The sequence below is a fragment of the Echiichthys vipera genome, assembly GCF_963691815.1.
Source record: "Echiichthys vipera genome assembly, chromosome: 7".
In the NCBI taxonomy this organism is placed as follows: domain Eukaryota; kingdom Metazoa; phylum Chordata; class Actinopteri; order Perciformes; family Trachinidae; genus Echiichthys; species Echiichthys vipera.
The window spans coordinates 9,918,140-9,936,730 of record NC_139832.1 but is presented as its reverse complement, the minus strand read 5'-3'; the positions used below and the strand labels follow the sequence as shown (position 1 = coordinate 9,936,730).

At 41.8% G+C, this 18,591-nt stretch overlaps 2 protein-coding genes across 3 annotated transcripts; one reads left to right on the top strand and one right to left on the bottom strand.

The window, feature by feature from the left end:
* Window positions 1-3,265: 3,265 nt before the first annotated feature.
* Window positions 3,266-7,504, top strand: prrt4a (proline rich transmembrane protein 4a; the record flags this gene model as incomplete). Its single annotated transcript, XM_083916414.1, has 3 exons — window positions 3,266-3,671; window positions 3,792-3,938; window positions 5,406-7,504. The coding sequence occupies 3 exons, from the start codon at window positions 3,266-3,268 to the stop codon at window positions 7,502-7,504; spliced, it is 2,652 nt and encodes an 883-aa protein (XP_083772540.1).
* A 2,846-nt stretch (window positions 7,505-10,350) lies between these two features.
* On the bottom strand, window positions 10,351-17,856 carry impdh1a (IMP (inosine 5'-monophosphate) dehydrogenase 1a; the record flags this gene model as incomplete). 2 transcript variants are annotated; one of them, XM_083916191.1, is made up of 16 exons in its annotated part: window positions 10,351-10,454; window positions 10,590-10,606; window positions 10,857-10,940; window positions 11,018-11,161; window positions 11,260-11,401; window positions 11,538-11,681; window positions 11,816-11,911; window positions 12,011-12,101; window positions 13,237-13,436; window positions 13,549-13,636; window positions 13,766-13,972; window positions 14,134-14,208; window positions 14,569-14,670; window positions 15,804-15,852; window positions 16,506-16,604; window positions 17,612-17,856. In XM_083916191.1, 16 exons carry the CDS (start codon window positions 17,845-17,847, stop codon window positions 10,351-10,353), a joined length of 1,878 nt encoding a protein of 625 aa, XP_083772317.1. The 2 variants fall into 2 exon arrangements, with proteins under 2 accessions (XP_083772317.1, XP_083772316.1); XM_083916190.1 differs by lacking the exon at window positions 10,590-10,606 and having other exon boundaries at window positions 10,433-10,454; window positions 17,612-17,847.
* Window positions 17,857-18,591: the final 735 nt, after the last annotated feature.

Sequence of the window (18,591 nt, the reverse complement as noted above, 5' to 3'; positions counted from 1 at the left end):
GAAAATGAGAGAGAAAGAGAGAAAAGACACACAGATGGACAGAGAGAGACAGACAGACACACTTCCAGAGATGCAAGCAACCAAAGCGTAACAGTAACTATAATAATATCTATAGTAATGTGAATATGAGGTATATGTTAAGGCAGTAAATACAACAGAATAGTAGAAACAAGCACAGCTACGGTGATAGAATATGAAAATGACAGTAATTATGGTGGCAAACATGATCAATGATGAGTAGTGGCAATAGCAGCTACGATACAGCGAGACATACCACTGGTGGTGTTTTTATGGCTAAGAATTTTATAGTTTATTAAACTAGTGATAGTATATATGAGTAACAGTGATAATAGCAGCAGGAAGCGTCATGAAGGACCACGGCAGCAGGCACCACCACGATCAGCAGAGCAGGTGAAATTCTTCCTTGTATTATTAATCTAAGGGGGACGTAGACCCGCTCGCTTCCCATTTTGCTATCTTTCCAAAAATCACTGAAGACCAAATTAAAATTATACCATGTGTCTTCGTTTATGGTGACCTTCCACGGCAGTTTGACATGTCGTAGCATAGTAGTAGGAGCACAGTCGGAATTGATAACTTTAACCTGTGTTTTTGCTACGGTGACAAATCCAAATGTCTGCTACTCAACACTTTAGTAGTCCTAAATTGTCCATAGATATTAACACATACAGTATATGATAGGTATATATCTGTGGTGTATATTAACCTACTGGTTTTAATGTTAAACTGTATTTCCAAGAGTGTTGAGTGAGTTTTCAGTGTCATATCAAGTCCATTGTTATTAATCCACTATCAGCCACTATCAGTCTCCTCCCGTCACATACAGTAAAGTCAAGTGTATTCATGACTGTGGCTGTGATTTAGTCTGTTAACCCCTTTACTCTTAAGAGGAACAAACATGTAAAGAAAATGTTTATATTTACAACGAAAGAAAGACTTGCGGGAAAGTGTAACATTGTCATTAAATCATCAAATCAAAATATCAGTCCAACAAAGGGAGAAAGGCGATGAAGCTACAAAGTCAAGTCATGTAGAGGGCTTACCATGCTCGCATAAATATGCTTACAAGGACTCAATATACAGCATATAGCTTTATCTTCTCATCACCCCTCATCCTAACCAGGGTCATGGCTTGTTTTGATCCTTCTCTGTGCTTGTGCAGCTTTGTTTCTGTGTCTTGTCCTGAATGTCCACATTCCCAGCTGGATCCCAATCCCTGCTGACTTTGTCTTGTTGGAGGATGACTTGTCTAAACAGAAACCAGTTGCCCAATGAATTAGGATAGCAAGTGTGAGGCGGCAATAATTTGGCCATGTCCTTCGCTGAGCTCATATGTTTGGCCTGTCATTGTTCCTTTTCAGTCCCTTTAGTTACGGCTGGGTTGGTGCTTTCCTGTGTCCTCATCAGACAGTGGGTTCAACACACCCCTCGGGAAGTTCCTATCTTCATCACTGATCTGAATAGTCCTTACTGTCTTTCAATCTGTGTTTATGTGAGTCTGAATCTTATTGTTATGAGCAAAGGTGTTTTTTTATCCTGTAAGCAGAAGCTTGTGTAGAATCGAGATGCAAGACAGCTGGTAAACTGCTCTCTTTATAAATGCTGTATTTACCATTGCAGCCAACATTAGTCTTGGCATGCAGAATCAGCCTTTATGCCTTCATGTCTTTGGGATTTGTGTTTGGCAGATTTGTTTGGGATGTAGTTTGATCCATATTTATCTAAATGTTTTTGTATATAAGAATAATCAATGTTCCTTTGGCAGAATACATGCAACAACATTCCTGGCTTGAAAAAATACCCTGCTAATTCAGCAATGGTCAGTGGAGAGTTCAAAACATACCTGAGACAGGCAGCACAGAAGTGTATCTGTGCTTTAAACTCTCTAACTCTAAATGCAAACGAAGGTATGTGGATCAGTGTCTATTTTAGAACCATCTTTGGGAATTGAATTAGGCCACAAGGCTACTGGATTTCCCCCACTGGGTAAAAACAGCACACATGAACAAAAGAATAAAGAAAGTGAGTAACATGGCACCATCAGATCATGCATGTCAAAGGCTCTTGCCACAATAATGGCATGCCAACAATGTCAGGAGTGTTAATTACTGACTTAAGGCTAGCAATTTTTTGTCAAAACCACTTGTGGTGAACCACTGTTCACCACTATCATGCATTATGCATTCGTGCTATCTAAAGAGAATTTCCTGCTTTATCAAGTGTATTTGACACAAACTGAGTAGTTCATATAATGGCTACTTTAAGAGGAAGGGCACAGCATCAGCTGTAAATTAAACTCAATAGCAGTTATTGATCTGTAGCACTAGTTAGCTCAGTGCAGGGCACCGCCTGCCTGATGGTTGATGAGAGTGCTTTGGCCCCATGACATATTTATGCCTTTTTCTTTTTTATCTGTATTCTTCTTCTGCCTCGTCCTCGTCTCTTCTACACTCTCAACATCGCATACAGTACATCATACACGCCAGAGGGATGTGTGTAAGTGTATGTGGGGAACAGAAACAGCAGTAAGAGATGATACTGAGTGTGGTGTGGATGATGCCTTAGATTTAGGAGAATGGGATTGTGCAAACAGTGACTGTCAGATCAGTGCAGCGGCAGAGAGTGGGACAGGGGGGGTTGTCTCGAGGAGGTGGGGTCTGTCCCATGTGTCGACTGTCGGATGGAGAGAAGAGCACAGCACAGTCAGTATGCAAGGACACAGAATGCTACGCAGAGAGAGACTGCAGGCATGCAGTGACACGGAGGAACATGTATGTTTAAAGAGGCTGCAGCAGAGTGGGCTAATGATGAGGTAAGAAAGCTGAACTGAAACCGACTGCAAGAAAGCAGTTGTGCACTTAATATCCTTCATGTGCTCTTAATTTTAATTGTCTTTATACTCTATGTGTCTCAATGTTTGTACTGTGTAGGAGAAAGAGAGAACAGTATTTGCATTTTTAGTATTCACCCAACATGGAGAGTGATTTACTGCAGATATCCTATAGCACTACACAATGTTTGATGAATGGTTGCACTGACTGTGATTTACCTTTATTTTTTTCCCCAGGTGTGTTGAGCATGAGATCCCCAGAGACCTGAGGTTAAAGATTTGTCAAGCATGTGATTGGACAACACCCCTCAAAACTTACAGCATGTGACTCTGCGGTGGAGTTTGTAGACCCTCGCGATGCTCTCTCTATGGAATCTTCTTCTACCCCTCTCCTTGCCGCTCTCACTTTATGTCATGGCGTTCACTGGAGAAAATGCCCAGGGAACCCGACAGCCAGACACTGACACAGCAGTGCAGCGTCTCACGAAGCGCCCACAGAGACCTCATGGATCTACTTACGCACTGGGGAATCCCATATTTGGGAGTGAGAACATTGACTCCCTGGGTCTACCTGTGAGTTGGCCCTTATCGTCATCTGAGGAATCAGATAGACAAGGTGTGATCGGTGAATACACTGATTTACAGGAGAGCACAGACACTCCTCTTTTGTATCCTAATGAGAAGGGGCTTATCATATCCAGAACCACAGATACAGAAGATGCCACCTCCAAGGAGAGCACAAAACCATTAAGGTCTTCATCAGGAGTACCACCTCAACCTACTCGGGAACAAACATTAAAGAATCAGCCATCTGAGACAAGTACTGGATCTATATTGCAGTCTACACAGACTTTAGAGAATCAGCCAACTTTCACAGCTTCACAGAATGACACGACTGAGAGCCAGTTACCATTTCTTCTCTCTGGCTCACTTCCATCAGACTCCTCTTTACCACTATCTGTTGGACCTGGGCCTAGTCCGGAGCGCCCCACTCCACCAGTAGCCAATTGGGGAAGGACCGCAAGCCCTTCTGTTATCACACATGGAGAGAAACAGGAGAGGACTGTAAACCTGAAGAAAGACAAAGGTTAGTGTCCTGCCTTGAATTATATGTAATGTGTAGCATCCATCATTTACTAAACAACCATCACAGTCACTTACGGCCTATTGTGAATAGTAGGATTTATAGTGTTGGCATTCTTAAATACCTAAAATAAAGTCTACAAAACAGCAAGTCTTTGTGTGACTGCAGTGTATCCAATATATATTCTACTGGCATTTTACATTCAAAGGAGGGTTTGCGTCACATCACTCCCCCAAGCTTTCACTCTCCTCAAAAATGTCTCCCTTACTATTCCCCAAAACCTCTCTTCCGTCTTTCTCTCTCACTCCTTTCATCACAGATTCTCCGACCAAATTCTCCACTATCTTGTTGATGTAGAAACATTTCAGTGTCCATTACCCACATCCAAAGGTTACTGGATAATGTGGTGTACACCTGTAGATAGAGTATTTACCCTACACACACACACACACACACACACACACACACACACACAATAGCACTCACTTGTCAAGTAAATAATGTGCTGTGTCCACAAACACGGGGGGTGGAATACTCTGACAGAACTGTGTATAACAAATTGCCCTTCCTCAAGCTGCCTATGAATTTAATACCAGACACAATTTTCAGCCAGTTTATTGAATACATGTATGAAATATGACATTGAAAATTCTTGTTAACTATATCTCTATGAGTGTTTGCTGTTTCTGCATTGACATAATCACTTCACTACTAATGGAGGACAAGAAATAGGGCATATTCCAGTTATAACCAGTAAGTTATAGTCTACTGATTCTGGTGGCTCCACACAGCTTACTCTGAACGTTATTTCACAGAGAGAATGAGATGCTTACATTATTTATTGGTTACACAATCGCAGTCAGATATGAAAGTTAAATACCTCTGCATGTTCTTGTTAGGAAGGATAAAACATGAATGATAGCACAACACCTCTTGACCATGCATAATAATTGCCACACAGAATGAGAGCAGCAATGAGGTCAATACTGGCTAATCAACCCACATCTCTCTCTCTCTTACACACACATGCACACACTACTTCCTCATGCTCCCACTCTCTCTGTGACCCAGTTAGAGATTCCCAGTAACAAGCCTGCTCTGTATTATGGATTCATTTCAAACATGGCATGCTCTCTTTTGGACAATAAAGGTAGTGGATATACAATACCTTACTTTGGCCTGTATTTATTGGTTAGATTATAATGATGGTTTCATTTGTGATCATTATTGTCACTTTATTAAAATTGCATCAGCTTGCTGACATGCTCATAAAGACAAGGCTAACATACTGATGTTCCGCACATATTGTTTAGCGTGTTGACCATCATATTTTAGTGTGTTAGCATGCTCTCTCCATTTGCAAGCTAAACACTTTCAGCTATGTCAGCATTTAAAATCTCTGCCCTTATGTGCTCTGTTGAGACAACAAATAAGTTGGTAATGTTTGCTTTTCTTTTACCTGCTTTGCAGATGACTCCAAGGATGATAACCTTCAAGTTTCAAAGACAAATGGCACAGTCTTGCTTAATGGTAACACTACCACACCGTGCAATACCTCAAACCAGTCCTGGACTCCCACCTACCCAGATGATTTTACCCCCAACGAGTCCCTGCGCCCCTCTCTGGCTCTCAGCACTGCCCTTTTCGTCCCTCTGTATTCAGACTGGAATTCTGCTCTTGCTACATGGGGATTTGCGTGGGAAGCACACGTCTATGGCCTGGGGTCTGTCTTTACTGTATTTGGCCTAATCTCTGTGGTCTGCCTGCTTGGCCTGCCCCTGCGGTGTCCCCCGGGAAGCCCCTATTTCACCCTGCTGCACTTGTTCCTCCTAGCATTTGCAGGGATCCAAGCATTCTGTTTGCTGTACGATGCATACTGTCACCAGGATCGTCTTCCCCCTCTGGGCTCCCTGTTGCTTTCTGAGCTGCCCTTCCCCTGTTTGATCTCAGCTTTCTCCTTGGCCTTCCTCCTTCTTTCCTTGCGCTCACGCATGCATCTTTCACTCCCACTTGCTAATTCCACCCTCTTCTCAGTCTTGCCCAAACCTTGCCTGTTACTGTGCATGTCCCTGTTGTATTCTGGGGTATCTCTAGGGTGTGTTGGCATGCTCCAGCTCTTCCACAGCCTCCCCTCTGTGATCCTACTATTCCCTCAGGGAATGTTTGTATGTCTCACAATCTTTCTTTCATGCTCCTACCTCATCTTTTACTGCTTAATGCAATTCAACACAAAACACATCTACAGGCTGAATGATAACGGAGAGAATGGAGGATCTCCGGAAGTAATGCGACCTGCAAAATGCCCCTTTGCCAAAGTGGAGGACTGGGGTAGGGCAGCAGGAGCTGGAGTAGGGGCTTCTTTGTGTCTGTTAGGATGTGGAGGCCTCCAGTGTTATGGGATCCTGCATGCCCTTGGATTGGGTGGGGTTGATGGCTATGGGTTCCAGCCCTGGCCCTGGTGGGGCTTCCAGGTAGGCTGCAGGCTCTGTGAGGTTGGGGTATGTCTAGGTTTGTCTCTCATTGGTTCGTACCCTCTATTCTGTCACAACTCCTCTATCAAGACCGTAACTCATCCAAAGCCAGGATCTTGGTCCCGTCTGTCCTGCAGCTCTCCTTCACGAGGGCTCACCCTGCCCTCTCAAGGAGGTGCAGATTCTCCTGTCCTCTCCTCTCACGATTCTTGGTCCCAGGGTAAGCAGGAAAAGATGGTGGTCTGTAATGTCATCACTAAGGGGCAGTCAGAGGCTCTTCCCCTTTTCTCAATGGTGGATCCTTCTGGAAATGGCCTAAACTGTGTCCCCAAATCCAGCCAGACCCGGAGCACCGTACTACCTCTCCCTACACCTCCAAGCCCACCACACAAGCTTAAAAATGCAGTTGAGTCTCAGCTATCATCACTTGATAGCCTAGGGCTGGAGACTGACTCTACTGTGGATCTGCGTCCCCCATCTCCAATAGACTTGTCCCGCAGCATTGACCAGGCTCTTTTCAGTGAATCCCTATTCTCTCACAGTATTTTTGGTTTGCCAAGACCCCATGCTTCTTCCAGCCTCTCTTTGAACTCTTCGAGCCAAGGTGCATCAAAGCAAGGGCCTAGTTCTCTGGAAAATGCCCTATACCGAACCTCTTCCTGTGGTGACGTGGATCAAGAGAGCGCCCTGTCCAGTTCAAGACCTTCCCAGCCTCATGGCTCTTTGACATCACACAGCAAGCCACCAGTGTCACCAGAGCAATGGGATTGGAAAGAGAGCGTATCTGGCTCAACCCAGGGTCTGTGCAGCAATCCCAAGGAGACAGGAAAACTGCGCTCAAATTCTTGGGCCAACAGAGGTCAAAACTTTACTCAGAGCAGCCTCCCACGAGCAATTCCCCACCTGTCTTGTCACAGGCGTTACCGAACCCTGAGTTTAGCCTCCCAGGACAGCAGTGGGTCTGGCCGTCTGGCAGGGACTAAACACCTGAGTGAAAGCAAACAGCTTGAATGGGATCTAGCTGTACAGGCAGAGTTTGTCAACGTTTGCAGACAAATTGACACTCTGAGTGTTTGCAGTGACACCATTGAATTATAATCAGTTTTAAAAGTCCAGTTGTAATTGAAATGCCCATGACATTGTACATAGATCACAGACTGGTCAGGTTAAATGGAACAATTAAATTGTACATCATAAAAGTTATACAGGTAAAAACAATTACCTGATCAAATGAAAGGGGGTATTGACTTTAGTGATACTATATGTAGACCTAACTTATTTTCTATAACTGCTGTTAGTATATACACCTGAGATCAAAATTAGAGAACAATTTATAAAAACTTGATTTATTCTAAAATGTTATTATTTTTTATTGTTCAGAATTTGATAGAATATCCACTGTGGCTATACTACCGCTTTACTAGCATCTTTTGTTTTTTTAATAACAAAGGCGCTTCAACAAATACCTTTATTTTGAGAGGAGATACAGTATTTTAGAATAAATCAAGTATTAATTATTTGTTCTCTAATTTTTTATTTAAAACTTGCCTTTAAAGGCTTTATCACTGTTTTAGCAGCTTCCCTTAGCTCTTCCTATTGTAGTTCTGTTTTTTTAATTGTCTATTGCTAAAGAGTGAAAATATTTTCGAGGAGTTAACTTAAGTGGGAGTTTTAATATTTGTGTAACTGACACTTTTAAAAATATTTGAAGCTATCCTGCAGAGAGAAATTGAAATGGATACACCGGTTAAAGAGAGGGGACAAACAATATGGGACTGAAACTAAGTCTAATTATTCACTGCTGATGTATTGCTGTGTTTTCAATGGAGGAAGGACATGCTCATAAATATAATGAGATGAGCCCTATTTGACCTCTTCCCAGTTGGGATTGTGTGGACACAGTTTCATCCACAGTGGTAAACAATAACACTACAAATTAAAATCTAATTAACCGGAGAGAGCTGTTTGTGATGGCGAAGCATAATATTTTGCCAACACGATTGCCCCTTTTGCAGCCATTAAGTTGTGCACAGAGCTGGCAAAGTTATGGTTCATCATGGGAACAGACATATTTGCATGTAATGCCATCGTAATTGGATTATCATGTTACCTCAGTGTGGAGTAATAAACTTGGAAATTTAAGGAAAATGTATATATCCTGTTTATAAATACACAGGATGAGTTTATCTTCCCTGATTTGGTACTGCCTGTTTAGCCAACTATTTGAGCGGTATTGTTGACATTTTTGTAGTAGGGTGGCAAAGTGTAGCATGGGTATCTCCAAGATTCAAACTTCTTGGCACACAGGCTTGAAGTGAAAATTAAAGTGATTCCATTTTGAATATATTGTCCTCCGGTGGTAATGAGAAAAACAACACCTTTTACCATTTCTGGAGATATGAAAGAAATGTCAAAATAATATCAAAATGCACTTGTCAAAATGACCTTTATTCATGTAAAACTATTTACAGTAAACATAATTTAGGCTGGGTAGATATCTGTATTTTCTGTAACCCTCAATTATTATTAAAAAACTGTCAAATAATGTTGTCAACCGCAGTACAATAGCTCATTAAAGTGGTTGCATCTTATTGCAAAATAAAGATCCACTCTTTATCATAGAGTGACATTTAATACCAAAGATGTTGAGTACCTCCAAGAAATATAATAAAGTACATTTAAAACTGATAAATCAACTTGAAAGAACTGTCTACAATTCTACAAAAAATAAATCCAACCTGGGCAATTGGTTTGTTTAAATAAATAACTACTTATATTGTGTATTATATACAGACAATAGCCATGTAATTAATATGTGTTTTTGCAAAATGATATAATGGAAGATCACAACATGACAAGCCAATGTGACTCAGACTGATTAGTATTATGAATAGAAAATGGATAATATGTATGGAACCATAAAAAGATAAGTGAAATGTAAAGTGTGGATAGATTTCTGTCTCTTCACTCAAACATTTAGTTATGCAATATTTTCTGTGCCAAATAAGTTGAACAAAGGAAAATCCAGAGTGAGATTACACATGATCACGCCTTTAAAGCGCTCCATGTTACAAATATGTATATGTAATTAAGGCTGATGCTAAGCTTTTGGTCTCTTCTGCAACAGCACATTAAGAGCTCACCAGCTCAAGATAAGATTACATACGGGGTGGTCAGAGCAGAGGATCCATTATGTAACAACCACATTTTCACCTGTCATAGAAAGTACATAGAATGTACGTATTTGCTTAAACAAAAACTAATGGTTACAGTAAGACAATCATGAGAACACAATTGTACTATAGTGCCATATGTATCCTCTTGGCTCAGTAAACACAAAGTAATACACAAGTTATCAGCTGAGAGCTGACAATTAAGCTATTTAACTTTTGTGTTAATTTCCTCTTTTAATGAAATAAAATGTTAAACATTATGTAAAGATATGCTGTTGTTATGTGTCTTTTAATTTGTAAAGAAAATATCTGATTTCATGCAAAAAAATAAAGTAGCTTGTGTGGTATATTAAATGAGCATGGGAATTGTGAGCCGCTACCTTTGACTGTAAAAAGCTGTGTTTTATACTCTGTTGTATCAGAGTGCAATTCAGAGGCTTCTCCAGCAAAGATAAGCCTGTCCTAAAGTAGTTAATAACATCCGTTTGCCTGTTGAAAGGGATCAGCAGAATAGTTAATTACATTACCTCCACTGCAGCTTGGCCCCAGCGGTCGAAAGACAGATAAAGATTTAATGTGACTTTAACGTGACTGCATGTTAAGCTCAAAGTTTACACTTTAAATTCAGTTTAAAGTGTATTGTTTTGTCTATCTTTGAAGGGGTCAGAGATGAGGCAGTCAAGAAAAAAAAAGGGACTACAAAGGAAAGGAGTGTCAGATTTTTCAGTGCGTAAGTTGTACAGCTAGGACAGCTTTGTGTTCCTAGTTTAATCACATGCGCCCGCTGCCTCTGCTCATTGCTGCTGGGGCCGGGACATTAGGTCCTGAACGAGTCTGTCCTCTTCCTCCCGCCTCAGTAAAGTCGTTTCTCGTAACTAAGTGTAAAAAAAAGAAAAAGAGTGTAACTAGTTTGTAGTGATTACATTTCACTGCTATCAAAGCAATCTGTGATGGAGGTAAATGAATGATAGAAGAAGATGGAGGTGTGATAGCCACATGGATGTACTTACATGGCACAAAAGAATATCTAATATGATAGCATGGGTAAGAAAAGAGGAAGAGAGAATACACATTTTGACGCTGCTAAGCACAATCAAACCACATTTGAAGTAAAAGGTTTTTGAACACGAGTGAAGCTTGGACACACATTGTTAGTGCTTTGCTGTTATAAAACAAATGTCACATATTCAGAGAGGAAACAGATAATGACAGACTTCAACACGCTGCCATCAAATATTTTCGACAACAGAAAGGGGACTCCAAAAAGACAGACTTACGAGTGAAGACCGTGGACTCCTCCCTCCATCTGAGCAGACATGGTTCTCTTCTCAAACTTCAGCTCTCCAGAGTACATCATTGACCTGATGCAAAGACACACAGCTCATAGTCAGAAGCCCGTACACAATGAAAATGTACACACACACTATTTTACACGTACCGTAAAATAGACAAACTCTTGGCTCCTATGTCCTGACAGCCGTGTTGGATACCAGCAATGAGGTAAGGAACAAACTTATGGATGGAACCTTTATCTTGTACTGATCCTGAGACACCTTGAGCCACCTTCACCTTATCTCCTTCGCTGGATGCACAAACACAATTCACAGGGACAAGTAAGAGATAAATGTATCACCATGACCATACATTTTTTGAAGGACCTCTGTAACCTCACTCCCTCACCTGAAATAGCGTTTCTGACTATTATTTTTCTCCATGGCATCCAAAGAGCCCATCCCTCTGTACTTTTTCAGACGGACACCATCGGAAAAGAAATATTCTCCTGGAGCTTCAGTGGTTGCCGCGAGCAATGACCCCATCATCACTGAGGACAGAAATATGAGAGGACCAAAAAATGGGGATGAAGGTATGCTAATAACAAAGGAAAACGGGCAAGGGCAAAAAGACTTTGCTGCTCTTATTTTGAAAAAGCAGTCTTCAGGTAGAAAAGTAGTTCCTACCTGTAGATGCTCCCAGGGCCAGGGCCTTAACCACATGTCCAACAGTCTGAATGCCTCCATCAGCAATTACGGGGACTCCAAAACGTCGGGCATACTCGGCAACCTTGTATACCGATGTACCTTGGGGGCGTCCACATGCCATCACTGAGAATAAGAGCATATAATTGTTTAAGCCCGCTTTACATTATCACTTAATTGCAGTTTTGCTGACTTTTTCAAATACACAGGGTTTTATCTTAAACCAGCTGCTGTTTACAGTAATGCACTTTTTATCATACCTTCCTGGGTGATACAGATAGAGCCACACCCCATGCCCACCCTCAGGGCATCCACACCAGCATCTATGAGGTTTTTAGCCTGCGCAGCTGTCACCACTAGAGGGAAACAGATGCATAGAAAAGAGCTGAGAGTGGAGAAGGGACTTTTCACAGCACAAATGCAGAAGTCAGTTCTGAGACAGGAAGAGAGCTTACCATTCCCTCCAACTACCTGTAGTTCAGGATATTTCTGTTTGATGTAGTTTATCATGTTGATTTGATAGACGGAGTTTCCTTGAGAGGAATCCTGTAATCCAAATAAAAGTGAAATAGTTTCAATGAGAGATGAAGCACCTGCTGTATCTCTAATTTAAAGGGGGCGTATTATGCTCATTTTCAGGTTCATAGTTGTATTTTGGGTTTCTATTAGAACATATGTACATGTTATAATGTTCCAAAAAACATTTGTCTGTCTCAATACACCAGTATTCACCCTCTGTCTGAAACACTCCGTGCGAGGAATCTCTGACATGAAAAACCGTATATTGTGGTTTAAGGTGGCTTATGTTATCTCGCTAATTACAGCTGAATTGTTAGCTAGCCAACATAGGAAAATACTGCCTCGTGGATAACATCAGCCAATTCCTTCACGGAAACAGGGCCTAAGCTGCTGAATGCGTTTCATTTCGATCTTTTTAGACGCCCATCCCCCTTCTCCTGCCCATAACTCGATCTTGGTAGGTTCTAAAACTATGTTCACCTAAATGCGTTTAGTAGAGGTGATTTCTTCTTTCTCACATGTACTGGAGTGAATAAGTAAATGTGCTTCTGGGCCAAGGACAGTGACACAAACAGGCGAGCGCTGCAGTACCGCGCTTGGCCTTTGAGCCCATACTAGCATTCGATGAAAGCGCCTGTCCTTGGGACCTGCTCTCAGGGCTGGTCAGGCTGGCTCGCCGGTCGTAAATTACTTAATCAGCTAACATTACAAAGCAAGTAACACAAGATCCATGCAGCCTAGCTAAGTTACAGGAAGTTGGCTAATGTTAGCTTGCTTGCTAATGTTAGCTCATCGTAACCTTAGCTGGCTGTGGCTCAGCTGCACAGCAGGCGGTTGGTTGCTTCGTGGCACTGGCTGATTTGCAAACAGCAAGCTAGCGTTATTGTAAATATGATTGTAATATTTTTTAAAAGCAATATACCAACATGATGACGGGCAATTATGCTCATTTGAGGCTATGGAGTTTGCGAGCATGTGGGCACAAGCAACAGGATGCTGCCTACAGTGTGTGTTTAATAGAATCATCAAGAAACTCCAATGCCACCAACATTCATTCTACCTGTATCAAGAGGCACATGACTTTTCTACTGATATGTGCTAGGACATCAGAATCAACTCACGAACTTTCCAAAAGCTTAATCAGACCAATGTTGAAACCTACCAGGACTACAACATCCACCCCAGCCTGCATGAGGAGCTCCAGTCTGTACTTGTCATCCTCCCTCGTGCCAATAGCAGCTCCACACAAAAGCTGTTTGCGGGAGTCCTTGGAAGCCAGAGGATAATCTCTGTTTTTCTTCAAGTCAGTCCTAGCAATGATGGCAACCAGCTCATCACTGTCATTCACTATGGGCAGCTTACCTGGGAGAGTCATAATTTAAAATGAGAGACAGAAGAAACAGAAAAGAAAAGTGTGTATCTGAGTGCAGATGCTGGTTGCTCTACAGTAGCATGACCTACTTCACAGATTTACCTTTTTTGCTACGTTGCAGTATATCATTAGCCTCTTTCAGTGTTACTCCAGCGGGTGCAACAACTAAATCTTCCCTTTTTGTCATTGCCTAAATCAAAAATATTTTAAGTTAATTCAAACAGTATATCAATATACCCCTTACTTATTTGACAATAAGTTGTTGCATGTACTATTTTGTCATCCATATTCCCCGTAAATATGTCAGTTATAGACCCACCTCCTCCAGGGGTCTGTCATGGTCCTTCTCAGACAGAAAGTCTATGTCTCTGGAGGTGACTATGCCAACCAGTTTGCTGCCCATCTTGCCGGTCTCTGTAACAGGGATCCCAGAGAAACCATGGCGTGTCTTTGCCTCAAACACGTCCCCAACTGTGTGTCGGGGACTCATCACCACTGGGTCTGTAATAAAGCCCTGCTCAAATTTCTGGCAAAGTGAGAAACACAAGTGTTGAGTGATAAGCAGCCATTCAGTGTGCATTGTTTTCATCGTATTGTGAAAGAGGGCTGTCATAGTTGCTACAGTGTGACAGATTACTTTTTCTGTCAATTGTAAGTTCTTGTCTTTGTTAACTCGGTCCACTGTACCTTAACTCTGCGCACCTCGTTGGCCTGGAACTCAGCAGTACAGTTATGATGAATTATTCCAATCCCGCCCATCAACTGAAAACAGCCAATCAGAGACATGAGAGGAAACAACTCATTGATGAAATATCACTGAGTACACAAAGCCTTTGATATTGTTACGCACTGTGGAGCCAGATCTGTGTGTGTGTGTGTGTGTGTGTGTGTGTGTGTGTGTGTGTGTGTGTGTGTGTGTGTGTGTGTGTGTGTGTTTCTGTGTGTGTGTGTGTGTGTGTGTGTTGTGTGTGTGTGTGTGTGTGTGTGTGTGTGTGTGTGTGTGTGTGTGTGTGTGTGTGTGTGTGTGTGTGTGTGTGTGTGTGTGTGTGTGTGTGTGTGTGTCTGGTGTGTGTGTGTGTCCGGTGTGTGTGTGTGTGTGTGTGTGTGAAAAGTGGTACTCACTGCCATGGCGATGGCCATGGATGACTCTGTGACTGTATCCATGGGAGATGAAATAAGAGGTGTCTTCAGGGTTATCTTCCTGGTCAATGCAGAGGTTAGATCCTAAAAAAAGGGCAACATTTGGAAACGGAAACATCATCTTATGTTCTCAAACAGACTGATTCATATAATAAATATATAGCAAAGTGAATCTAAAATTAGATGACATGATACTACTTCCCTCAACTATGTCCCCAAAGTGTTGCAGCTGCACATTTGTTAACCAGACGTTAAGGTTTGTTTTTATTGTGCAGTGTTATGAACCTAAAAGTCAAGATTGGAGGCTGATTTATAAAGTTTACCGGACGCATCCAAGTCATCTGATACAGTCATACAGAGAAGCAGTCACTGTGTAGGTTTCTTGCATTGGTATTGTCACAAGTTCAGTTGGCAGAGCATTAAAGGTAAAGTATCAAGTTAATAACATCAAGAATAGTGTCAAGAGGGCTGCTATCATCTCTCTGGATCTATGTTTGATTCAATGGTCAATCTAATATCAGTATTATCATTTCCATCCATGTGCATTGCGCCTCTATGCACCAGGTCCACTAGATGCCTAGGTCTTAATTGTTTATAGTGTTTTTTCTTAGTATATTGTGTTTCTTCTGTTTGCCCTGTATATGTGTATGTATAATCCATTATCATAGTCACAATTTTCTTTAGGGAGAATATTCTTAAACTACTCATAGCATCACTAATCGCCAAAGACTCTTTCCAATACACTTATTGTGCACCATGTAATTAATTTATTCTTCACTCTCAATAAGTCTCTCCTGATTGAAGTTGAATTCACCTGCTGAGTGTTAGATGACGCAGGTGTGTGTCTGTTTTGAACACCTGCTCTCCAGCAATAGCCCATGTGACCTAGGCATGAAATTAATTTAATGTCCCAGCAGAGCTTGCAAAGACGAAAACAAAGCATGCCAAATAAACAACCCTGCGCTCTAAGGAACATAACAAAGAGTAAGCCTGGCAAAAACCTTTCTGTGCTTGAGAATTATTGTCAGGAAAACCTTTGTTCTGTTGAGGTCAAGGACAAGAACATGTTTGTGGCCCAAAGGAATGATCTACCAGTGTTGACATGGAAATAAACACACAAATATAACTTTTCTTGTTCGTTCCTGAGAAATTGTTCAACAATATAATCAACAACATACACAACATACATCTATGCAGGACTATGTTATGATACTCACCACCTCTTCAGAAGTAAAATCTATGAAACCAGGGAGGATCAAGAAGTCACTGAGAGGAGAGACAAAACACACACCATGCTTAGGAACTGGAAAAGTATGACCTGAATTAAATGAATAATCACTAGCAACAATCACCACCATAAATGAGGATCATGTAGCTTTAGTTGTGCATATCATATTCCTACAAAGCAGCAGTTTTTTTTTAAACTTAACTGACAGTGAACAGACATAATCTGTCAGCCATTCAAACCACTGACATGTTCTGTATTTATCCTCTGCACACTGATAAACCCTGCATACAGCCTCCATTAAGGAAACTACACCGACACCCATCAGCACTGATATGTGCACAAAAGCACACACACACACACACACACACACACACACACACACACACACACACACACACACACACACACACACACACACCCACACACACACACATGCGTTTAATGTTTGTGACACCACTCAGAGCCATCCTTGAAAGTAGTATTACTCATTATAATCCTCCATATACAACCCAAGCAGATGTGGCAGCACTGATATTACAAAACATTTAATGGACATAACTCTAATGTGTGTTCCTGTATGTGCACATGCGTGCATACCCGCATGATCATCTGTGTAGGTGTGTTAAATGTGATATACCATAGAATGATCCAGTGAGTAAAATGAGTTGTGTTTTTGTTTGGCATTTCTTACTTGTATGTGAGTCCATCACCGATGGAAAATAGTTGTTGTGCTGTTAGTCCATCTTCAGGAACATAACCAGTGCCTCCACTGATCAAGTAATCTGCCATGCTGAAACATAAAAACACATGCACAGATGATACTGTAGTACTGAAAATATTAAGTATCTTAGGTCTGAGTATTTGGCGGTGTAAAAAGTCATAGAGATCTTCCGATTCCATCATTTTATATCCGATATTCTGATACCTCTTTTGTACCAATGCACCACCAGTGCATTGTTAGCCTTGCTCAGGTTTGTATAACATGAACACATACATACAGATCATCACTGCCATAGAACTTTCTTTAATTATCTTAGTTAGACAGTCAGTCATAACTTAAAAAAAGAACATAAATAAAGTACTTTAAAGTAGATTCCTTTCAGGGATGAATGATGTGGTATTGGGTTCTGATACCAGGAATTAGGCAGCATCTGCGGCCTCATCTCATTTGCAATAGTGGTATCGGAACAATTCCATATATACTCTATATAGGACAAAGATGACATTTCTATCATGATGTCGTTTGTATTCTTCTGTACAGCACTTTAGTCAACATTGGTTGTTGTTAAAGTGTTTAACAAATAAAGTTGGATTGGATTGGATTGGATTGGATTGGATTGGATTGGATGTACCTCTAAGCACCATTGAGATAATTGTTCATAAATCTGCTCTCATTAAAAACAATTTGGTTTGTTTAATCTAGATATGCTTATTCCTTATACATGTTGTTTTGCTCGTCTCTTTCTTGACCTCTGTTGCACACATGCTGTAGCCCGATCCTCTTACAAATGTTGGAGAGGAGACAGGAAACACTGTCATGAGGAATCCATTCTTGTCTACGGAAACTCTTTCTATACACCTATGACGGCTGTGCTCTAGGTAAGAGGATTTGGTTGACTGCCCAGGTAGCTCATACGGCCACAACCAATGCTGCTGAAAAGCGAAAACATCTCAGTTGCTTCCGGGTATACGATTTGTAAGTCTTTACACAATTGCTTCTACAAATAAGAGATGGTCATGTGCATACAGTATGTGTGTGGTGTGGTGGGGTGTGGTGAGCAAACTTATGAGACTGACCTCTCTGGTTCATATCCAGCTTGGATACGTGTAGCGCTGTATCGCTGAGCTGCAGTCTCATGCCCATGTCCATGTGGTGATGGGTGGGCATAGCCCCCATAGGGGTGAGGTTGTTCCCCATCTCTGTTTGAGATGCGTGGACGGGCTGGTTCCATGTCCCCTACAATCCTTCGGTAGTCAATTTGGTAAGTGTCCCTCTCTCCATCTCCGAACCGGTCATAACCATGACACTCCATCTCTAAGAAATCCAGGGCTACGTTCTCCACAGGGCCCCACCACCTCACAGACACACACACACACACACACACACACTCTTCAAACCCTTCTGACTTTTTTCATACACACAAAGTCACACCCTCACCTTCCAAGTGAACAGTGGCACCTGCAGCTCGCACACACAGCAACACACTCAAGTTGCTGTTCAGTTATAAGCACTAATAAACTGCCAATGCTTTGAGTGCATGTTAACACAAATACCCTTCAGACACACCTGTCATGGGAGGAAACTGTCTCGCCATCTGTTTTGTGGCCAGTGCAGCAGTTGAACCAAAATAACCAGAATTGTAAATTGTCAAAAATGTTAAAACTGCAGAATAAGCAGCAACAAAAGTCCCTTTAAAACAAAACTTGCCTCGAGAAAAGTTTGTATTCCAGTGTGTCAGCTCTCATCCCTGGAGTTCGGGGCCCTCAGACAGGGGCGCAGTGTTTATAGCTAACCTGTTGATGAAATCGACTATCTTGAAACACCAAATTTAGAAGTCCATGAATTCTTCCCCAGGTGCAGGCATGAGCAACCGCTGGGTAGGAGAGTCAGTCCTTGCTTGGGTAGCAGAGAATTGTCCCCCTGGAGGCCCAGAACGCAGTGCTGCTTGGATATGTGTGGAGCTTCTCACCACTCTGTTCTCCCGGTGCCTGCTGAGCTTAACTCTGTTTCTGACAGTAGCAGACGTCACTCTCCCACAAAGAGGATTGGGAGCATT